A 10,469-nucleotide genomic window follows, 5' to 3' on the forward strand; every position below is an offset into this window, starting at 1 on the left:
TTGCTTTTTCATGCTTCGGTATAATACTCTTATGAATTGTTAGTGTTTGAGAAACGCTTTTGAGTTCTTCTTTATTACTTGAGCTTCACTTGATTTTATATGGAATGAAATGTGAAAAAATATAATAAAAGATAAAAACAAATGAATACGTACGGATGAGTACCTTCTCCTTCCTAGGTTGTTGCAAGCAAAACTCATTGCACCAATATACACATTCACCAGTTCATATGTAGTTAGTTCTTCTCGAAAGGATAAAAACAATGATTTCTTTTTATATTTAATAAGAAAATACGATGATGATGATGATGATGAGGACGATGATGATGAGCTTGAAGGTCATTTCGTAAGTAATTGAACAAAGAGAGCAAAACAATTTGTTGTTGTACGTAAATTATGGAGAGAACTGAAGATTACTTCCAGAAAAACCTCGACAGTAGATATGTGCGTTTATGTGTGTGCGTTATTTAATTTGATTTTAAGTTGATGCCACTGATTGCGTTAACACCAGAACGACAAATAAGATTACAACCTTAGCATTTGAAGCTCAACATTGGCTAAAGATATATCGTACAATAAATGCAAACCAACTCGCAATTGAAAGAAATAATGGAATAAAAAAAGGAAAAAAAAAACAAAAGGCCATAAATAAAATACACAAAGAGAAATTACGGTTGAAACAAAATGGAGACATCAACGACAAATGAAATCTATATCAGCAAGAAGTTGTTGCTATTGCAGCCCCTTTCCCTAAGCAGCGAGTAAGCGTATAGTGAGTGTCATAAAATTAATCCGTTTCACTTAAGCAACGTGTGGCATCAAGTCCTGGGAATAAAGTCTTTAGGAGAACTTACGATTTGCATGTAAACGATTTCGCTTTTATATGATGACTGGATTTTTCTTTTCAAGAGCAATACCTTTTTTTTTTTTTTTTTAATTTTCTCTTTTGTTGCATAAAAGAAAATTGAATTTGTCCTCGCAACGTACATTAAGAAATTGTTGTTGTAATCATCATTACTCGGAAAAAATTCCAATGTCAGGATTCATCAACTTGTTATAAAGAAAAGAAGCTTTGGTTTATTTATTTAATCACCATATAGACGTGACAATTTTTCTCCTTTAAAGCTTTTTCATGTGTTCTTCTTCTTCTTCTTTTTCTTCTTCTACTACTTCTTCTATGCTCGGTTATCCTTGTATATGACGTTACGTGTTTGTGATACATGTATGCCTTGTGTGTGTGTGTGTGTGTGTGTGTGTGTGTGTGTGTGTGCGTGTTTATGCGTTTGTTTTGTGCGAACTTTCTTCTCTTCGTTTTAATTGAAATTTTATTAACCGTAATAATTAACCGAATGCAAGATTTCTTTTTAATTTTTATTTAAGCATACTTTGATTTATGTTTATTGTTTGACCTTAATCGTCCTCTATGCTCTACGTACCTATATAACTGTACGTTCCGTACTTGAATGTGAAATGTGTGGATGTGTGTTCTTTGGTTAAATTGTCATATGAAACAATCGGAAATAAGGCTGTTGCTGTCCTTTGAAAACTATTAGAGACTTATCGTAAGAAATTCAAAAGAAAAACTTACCGGAAACAGTGCCGATTAGTTTTAGTTAGTGATAGAAGTGATTTAACAAATGATGTCTTTCAAACTTGTGCTTCTAGTTTAGGTTACAGCAATTATTTATGAGAAAAAATAAAAAAATATATTTTGTAATTGGTCCCAGTTAGTGGGTGCTTTAATGTTTAGCTTGATACTAACCTGAGTTTAAGAATTTATATTGTTAAACTAACAGCAAATCGTATAATCTGAAGACTATAACCAACAACTTGGATTAATTTCTTCTTCTTGGTTTTCAATTAAGATTTTTGTTCATGTGTAAAAAATTTTAAAAATATATATATATATATATAACGTAGGGAACTTATTGAGCCAAAAAAAGCTCAGATATGACCAATCACTCAGGCGTTGTACTCTATTCGTTCAATACGGGGACGGTCGGAACGGAGTGTGAAAACAGAAAGAGGTATGGAAGCGACATAGTGGCAGCATAGTGGTTTTGTGCAAATTAGGTAAGTGTTTGTGCCTTTATCGACTAAGCATTCATTATAACAACGACCAAAGTTAACTCTACCGGCATAAAGTGATCGGGGATTTGTGTAAATATATTTGTTGAAAAAAAATGGCTTAGAAATTGCTATGATGTCAATAATAATACCTGGTTTGTTTACTATAGATCGCACATGCGCGGCTAGATGATTAAACTCGTGCTAACGTCTTGTTCATTTTTGGTGCAGTGCGAACCAGCGGTAATAGTTTCTGCAACCATTATAAGTTAAGCTTCACGAGTTTCCTGAAATTATCATTTTGTCTTAATAATTTTATTAATTTATTATTATTATTATTACAAATTTAGACGAAGAACAAAAGTAGATAAAATTTGCTTGTTTCGTATATGTGGTTTAGTTCCAACAGTAGTAAGATAATTACTTTCTTTCTCTGCGCCTATGTGAATGAACACTAACATGTAGACATTATACATACGTATGCATATAATGTAAAAATGAATAAACAAATTGTAGGCATTTTTTTTTTTTCCAATTTGTATAAAATCTAGAAAAGAAATTGAGTGGCAATTGTTACAATTCTATTGACATGTGATATGCACACAACTCAACAGTTGTCAGTATTGTATGTAATTCAAGCTAGTACTGCTGTTAGGAATTAAATGAGGAGCGTATGCAAAAAAAGTTACACAGGACTTTTTAAGTGGTGAGATGAATAATAACAACAATAACAACAACAACAATAACAACAACATTAACAATAATAATCAAACAAGTAAGCAAATGTCTCCAACATGTCACAAAAAGACTGAAATGAATGCCTCCCAGTATTATAAAAAATGCACATGTCTGACGGCCTACACTTACTTACTTCTTACATCTCTTATAATGACAGTTTATGTGTGTGACATTTTATCGCTGCTCAAATACGATTACATAAACATAAACGTATTGCATAATACAAAAAAGTTCAACTTAGTTCTTCAGTAACTTCAGTGTTTTAGTTCAGAGTCTATGACGGCAAGATGTTCTCAACGAAGGCAAGACAAGATATTGAGGCACTGAGATGCGATTGTAATGTTCATTTAGGTTCATTTAGTTTTTTTGAAAAATGTCAAAATATCTTAAAAGAAGAAGAAATTTTGACATCTCTACAGACTGAACGGAAAAGTAACTAATTAAAGAATAAACAGTGAACTGGAATTTTTGAAATTTGTCTTTCAAAAATAATAAATAAATTAAAAAAAAAAAAAATTGTTACGATTGGAGCGTTTTTCCTTTTTTTCTCTTTTATGGGCTAAAGTTACTTTAATGGATTTTTACCTTGTTTCCTGTACAAATAAATCCTTTACACAGATATTTTATGCGACAAATTTCTTATAAAAATGCAAATTTTTATGTATAACAAACCTTTTCGATGAGTTGTTTATTAAGAAGTTTTCATTAGTCTTCCAATGATTCAAATTTAAATAAAAAGTTTATTTAGTTGGAAACAAAAAAAAAAAAAAAAATTGTCTTTAATGAATCAATACATTTTTTCTTTTGTACATAATTTTATATTCAATATATTTTATATTAAACACACACAAAGAAAACAGTAGCTGCGAACGTATCTTTTAGTATCCAACGACTATGGAATACCTCTTAATATTAGGAAAAAAAATTGAAAATAAGATAGCCTATATGACGTCACTTAATACAGTTATTCAATAAGTGACCCTACTTTTAAACGTCGACATATGGGAATTGGTCGAAAAGGTAGCCCAATTAGAACCACTTTCCAGAGTGTTCGCCCTTGGGCTAAAACACATCAATGTATCAAATTTTATCACTTTATCTTAAAAATTTGAAATCTGCAGGTTGAACATAAAGTTAGAGGACATATAGACAGACAAATATTTGAAAATATCATTGAATAATTTTCAATTTATATTGAAGAACAATTACAAATTTTTTGCGTAATTTCGTCGACCACTTTAGCGATACACTCGTATATAATCGTGTAATATGAAATTAGGTTAGGGACTTGACTTAATGATAAAAACTACATCATTATTATGGTAAATAAACATTCATAATTTTACGAAGAAATCCGATACGGACAGATGGACGAATAATGATTAAGCTGATTAAGCTATACCGGTTTTCCTTTGCCTTTCTTTACACGGCTTTATACCTTTAGCTTTCTAAGGGATAGGCTCATATTCGTTGGCCGCATAACTAGAATCACAAACTTTATGCACTTTCTAGTAAGAAGCTAAAGTAATTTTTGATTGAATTTAAAAATCTAGTCGATGTTGGTTGCTGTGCATATTATTCTTCCTTTATAAATTATGTTACGAAATTTTTTTTTTTTTTTTTTTTTTTGATAAAAACGTGCGTTAAACTTGTTCAGTTTATTTGATTTTTATTTGTAAAAACATGCATAAATTTTCATTATTTTTTCCCTTTCATTTTAATTGCTTTTTCTGTTTTCTTGTTGTCTTCCTTTGCGTTCATTCGGTTTTAATTAGGTCCAGTGCTAATTATTTATCAATTTTTTTTTGTTTGGTTAAGGGTGAAAAAAATACATGTTTTGAATATAAAAATAATATTTATTTAATATTCCTTTAAAAATCCCTTGATAATACAACAATTGTTACGTAATAAAATAATTGACATGGATATCAGTTTAATAGAACTTGTATATAAAATAAATGGACATCTGGCAAAAAAGTACACTCACAGCTGATCCACATCCAAGTTTGGAGTGCAGAACTAAGCAAGAGCACTTTTGCAGAGACTTGCCAGCCGATCACAGCAAATGTGCCAAGTTGTTATCAATGAATCATCATATGAAACGTTGGAGATTAAAATTTAATTTAATTACACCATGAGAAATTAGGACAGAGAGAGAGAGAGAGAAAAAAAAAGAGAGAGAAAGAGAGAGAGAGAAAGAGAGATAGAGAGAAAGAGAAAGAAAGAAAGAGAGAGAGAGCGAGAAAGAGAGAGAGAGAGAGAGAGAGAGAGAGAGAGAGAGAGAGAGAGAGAGAGGCACAGGCAGAGAACTGAACCGACGGTAATCAGAGGGAGACAGGTCTGGAGAACGATCACCAATCGCGAACGAAGCTCCGAGGTTAAGTTAAGGATCATTTCTTGGGTTGTTTTTATCAGAGGCGAACGAACGTATGCGCATTTTCTCGATTCGAAGATGAAAATTCTTTGCCTTCTAACCATTGCACAGCCTACTACATTTTCACTAGATGGCAACGTAGTTATTTTCACAGCTTTAGCAGCATTTGACCCATGTCTAAATTACCTAGGCCCAAAATTTCGAAAAAACTGAATGCGTTAAGAAGCAACCAATTCCAATTGCCAAAACATATTTCTCCGCCCAAGTTTGATGAAAAGACGATTTCTATCAGAGCACTTAGGAGTACCAACGTTCAGCGTCATAACACCATTTCGCTTAACTCATTTCAGTAAAAGATGTTGTATGTAAAGTGGCCGAAAAAGTGGTGCTATCTGAACTCTAGTTAATAGCGTTTGTCCTTGGGACGAAACATGTCGGGGTATATCGACTTTCCTGATCAAAATTTCCTAAAAATTGCTAGCTGTAAGCTAAGCACAAGAAAACGATATAGACAGGCAATGAACAGGCAAACTTAGGTCCGATCAGAATCAGTTGGTATAGTAAAAGTTGGATCTATCCCAAGTCCTTCTGGCTTTTGCATACATTTTAACATACAATCGTATCACAAGTAGTATAGACTACGCCCAGTTATATGTTATATAAGATGGTACACTCCTTACCTTATGGTAATGAATGATGTAACAATGTTTACATGCGTCCAATTATGTTCACGATTGTATGTTTTATGAAATGTGCTCTTAGTGTTGATAAGAGAATACCCTCAACAGAGAGAGTATGTTATAAATCTTTCTATATCAAAAACGTTCGCATAATAAGCACGCATTGAATGATGTCATCCTGTGTGTTTGTTAGTACGCGCGTGTCCGGCAAGTGCGTTTTAATTCCAAAAATTCGTTATCATAGTGTAAATTTCTTAAGAGATAAAAATTGTTCCCGCCTTCTTATATAAGAATTAAATTATTTTCCAAAAATATACCGACACTTTATCTTTAACCTAAGCATTTATATGAAATGCTTCTAAGAAAATGTATATAATACAAAGGCCACTTAAAGTAAGAAAAATATCGGGGAAAAAGGATGGAAATGTGCTGCAATTTCCAATCTAGAGGTCACGGTAAACATTTGCATAAGTAAAAAGAATATTTTCCGAAGGTATAAAGAAAAAAAAAAAAAAAAAAAAAGCAAAAAAAAGGTTTTATTCGATTAATGAAACAACATCAGTTTGATTGGGTTATTGTTAATACTTGTTTATCGAATCGTCCTAGATTTCTCTACGTTTGGAGAAATGGGTATAAAATATGGTTGCAGCATACACGCGCACACATACTATAATAACCTGCATACAATATCTATTTGAGTAGAAGTAAGTGCGCTAAACAAGTATGAAGCCTTTTATTTGCTCCATATCGAATAACAAATTTAATAAACCGCTCAGTGCAGAAAAGCAAGAACAACTTAAGTCATTTTTTCCGTTTTTTTTTTTTTTTTTTTAATGCCTCCTTACATTAATGCCTCACGCGAGCGAACTTTCATAAATGAATGTATGTCGAACAGGGCATTTGTACCAGATAAGGGTGACTTCAAAGAAAAGTCAATAAAATTTTTAGACATTTTTTAATTGTTTTTCAAGAAATTTATGCCCTAATAGTCGATAAATATTAATAATATTCCAAGCATATTAAGTGAACAAACTCAGGTTCTTTTAAAACCGAATTAATAGAAAAATTTTATTTTCTTTTTAATAGAAAATTAACTCTAGCGTTAAATTGAAGAGCTGAACAATAAAAAAAAAAAATTTATTTTATTTTTGATTGATTGCAAGATAAAAATCGTAGCCTTTGTCAGAATGGCCATGTGAATGGCATCGATATAGAAAAAATAAGGTTTTTTTTCAACTATTGATACTAATTGCGTGCGGATAGCCTTCGGTTTTCGAAAGTTTCCTCAGCCCGCACTTCATACATAGGTAGATGCTTTTAAAATGTTGTTTAATAGCTTCTCGAAAGGGCAAATGAATTAAAAATCCGTTTTTTTTTTTTTTTTTTAATTTTGTTCATAATTTTCTTCACATTTATTTCAATTCACACACGTAAATAATATTTCGTTTTGAGAAGTCTTCGGGGCGTTATTCACATAATTCTAACGCACTAATTTAATGTCGTGTGTAAAGCAACATTGCTTGCCGTTGGATGCTTGGAAATTCCATTTTACAGTGTAATAATTCAATGGAAATTTACTTTCAATCGGTATATCGATCTGATAGGTTTGCTTTTCGCCATTCTTTACCGGGCATTTCGTGTACTTGCAAGCATCCTTCTCCATCGAAATCAAAGGCAATTCCTGATCGTTACTCTTTACCCAATTCAATGAGGCTTCGAGCGTATCGGCATCGAAATGCGGCGTGAAATCGAAACTCATATTAGCCGGCTTACGGCGTCGAATATTGCAGGCGGCATGCGATTCCGCCTGAGGACAGGGTTCCACACGTACTTCATGTATATCACAATCGTTTGTATCGCATGTTTTAAAATCGATTACTTCGCCCAACGCAACGGCAATCAGTGCCATTAATATTATAGATTTTACCGCAAACATTTCTCGCTATTCTTTCTATGACCGTTCGCAAGCTGTTGTCACTTTAAAATGCTATTGATACTTTGAGAGTTTTCGCCTAAAATACAGAAAAAATATTTTCGCTGTCATTTCTGATTTGACTTTTGAGAGAATTACATTGTTGTGTAGTTGCCGTTTCCTCGTTTGACCTTTCTATGGACCTCTATACGAGCTAAATGCGATAAGCTTATCGCATCAATGTGTGAATATTTTCTTCTTTTTTTTCTTTTTCTTTTTTTTTATATTCAAATCTTTGCCTTTATTTTTTCAATTTTAAATTGTTCCTGCTGTGCCAGTTGTTTGACGTTGTTCTGTTTTTTTGTAATCTATGCTCACGACTTTTTATTTCATTTACGAAATGACTTAGAAAGCTAACGATAAAATAATACATTTCAAAAATTGTCGTAAATATATGAAAGATAAGTGATATAGGACACGTAACTCTTGTTGTGTACCGTAAAAGCGAAGGCGAAAAAATTCAATGAAAAAAAAAAACTAAATAACAAATTGAAATTTTTAATGTTGTTTGCTTGCATGTGCAGTGAACATAGAGAGAGATGCCTTCGATTTGAAATTCACCTGATAAATAACTAGGTGAAGACGAAGATGTTGACCTAAGATGGAGGTCAACATACTGTGTTCAAAAAGTAAAACCAATTTAATTTCTTCTTTTTTTGATTTATTTATTATTTCGAGTCGATTCCGTCGCCTTCACAGTAAGCCTCAAATTCAAATAATACTGCTTGTTTGGTCCGCCGGAAGGAACTCGTAGCGCACGACACCGTAAGGAAACTGTTAACACCACCTCTTTTGAGTGATCGTGGAGCGTTCTTATGGCACTTGCCTTGGAAAACTAATTTTGTGTCATGCAAAACCTTGCGGAACTGAAAAACACATATGGTGTTTATGGTGTGAAATTTGACACAGATTTCGGTCACAGCGCTACCAATTTAGAAAGAAAATATTTCCGATATTCGATCAATTTAACTTGTGTTTTGGTCTTACTATTATATCGTAGTGTTAGATTCAGAGTTCGCTGGCGTATTGAAGAGAATGAGCGTAAAAATAATGCTTATGGGCTATCTAGATAATAGTGGAGAAGGCTCAATACATTTATTTCTAATAATCCTTGTCACGGTGGATGTGTTTTTCCTTATGAGGCTTTGTAAAATCTTTTTTGTTTTTTGTTGACTTCAGAGGTCTTTACGAAGTTAATAAAAATTTTTATTTAAAAATATTTAGCAAAACATATCAATGCTTACTATAACCATTAGTCACACTAATGCCGTATTATTTACTGAGAAACAACTGATAATTATTATAGCAATAATATTATAACTTAAAAAAAAAAAAAAAAAAAAAAAATAGTAACAACACAACATCCACAGCATTTTATTTTAATCACAACAGACATAGATGTGCAGAGCGTCATTAACTAGAAACACAAAAGAATTTAATAATGTTTCGATATTAAGAAGTGCACAGAGACGGAGAGAGAGAGAGAGAGAGAGAGAGAACGAGACAAACTCGTGCAAAGACAGAAAAATGAAATATAATCATAATTTGGCAACAGCTTAAGTTGAAATTTTGTAAAAAAAAAAAAAAAAAAAAAAAAATCTTAAAAGAAACTTCGTATAAAGACAAAAAGAGTAGCGTAGAGCAATGGTTAACGGCTTTACTCGTATAGAGATTAGCCAAAAAGAATTTCATATTCATGCACAATGATAATAATGCGAAATGATTGTCATAATTTTCTAAGACAAGAAGTCATATGACAGTTCTTTTTAAGTGCTACAACACAAATAATGTGACTATGAACTTGCAACAACTGATAGTTATGGAAAAAAAAAGGATGAAAGAGAGGGCATAGGTTGGATTAAAACGGAAGTAGCAGCCATTTGTAATATGACAAAGGAAGTAATTATTATTATTATTATTATTGTGAATCGTTTCGTTTTTTTTTTTTTGTTTTTCATTTCCATTTGTTTATTCAGCCAATAATATAAACTCGCAAACATTACCATGGGCCAGTTGTTTTATAATATCATAGACTAGTACGCGCTGAGTACTTTCAGCGAAGAAGATGTCTATGCTCAACTCGCTTTCATACACACATATACCCACATTAGTTACTATTACTACAATATTATTTTTGTGACCAATTAATTTTTATGCTTTAATGATTATTAACAAGTGATGCAACAATTGTTATATTGTGAAAAAGGGGAAAATATAAAATTAAAATTTGTTATATTTTGTGTGCTCAGGAAGTTTCATATCATTCATAATATTACACATTTGGAGAATTTCTTTTATCTCATCATTCGCCCTCGTTTCTCCTCTTCCTCCTCCTCCTCCTCGTCGTCGTCCTTCAGCTTATTGCTTATGATTTATTCTTATATAGAATAGCTTTTTTTTTTTTTTTTTTTTTTTTTTTTTTTTTAAATTCATTTCAAACGTAACAATTACAATTAAAACCATTTGTCAACATTTTTATTTTTTTAGAGATTACTTTCCATCTTGAAGTCTTCTGGAAAATGTTCCCTTTTTTTTCACATTACAACAATAACAGTAAATATATTTTTATCATTTTGAAAAAAGCCAACCACCACAATTTCTTTAACCTGACGACATTGTTTGCCTTCTTTTATTATTTTTT

At 31.9% G+C, this 10,469-nt stretch overlaps 1 protein-coding gene across 1 annotated transcript; it reads right to left on the bottom strand.

The window, feature by feature from the left end:
• Positions 1 to 6,873: 6,873 nt before the first annotated feature.
• LOC119634873 (MD-2-related lipid-recognition protein-like) lies at positions 6,874 to 7,871 on the bottom strand. The gene has a single exon (XM_038029283.1). It carries the CDS (start codon positions 7,790 to 7,792, stop codon positions 7,337 to 7,339), a length of 456 nt encoding a protein of 151 aa, XP_037885211.1. The 5' UTR covers positions 7,793 to 7,871; the 3' UTR covers positions 6,874 to 7,336.
• Between the last annotated feature and the right edge of the window lie 2,598 nt (positions 7,872 to 10,469).

This window comes from Glossina fuscipes, unplaced genomic scaffold (genome assembly GCF_014805625.2).
Source record: "Glossina fuscipes isolate IAEA_lab_2018 unplaced genomic scaffold, Yale_Gfus_2 3, whole genome shotgun sequence".
Classification (NCBI taxonomy): Eukaryota; Metazoa; Arthropoda; class Insecta; order Diptera; family Glossinidae; genus Glossina; species Glossina fuscipes.

Bases quoted from the DNA above. Each gene is read 5' to 3' on its own strand.
- LOC119634873 (XM_038029283.1), bottom strand. From the start codon at position 7,792: ATGTTTGCGGTAAAATCTATAATATTAATGGCACTGATTGCCGTTGCG.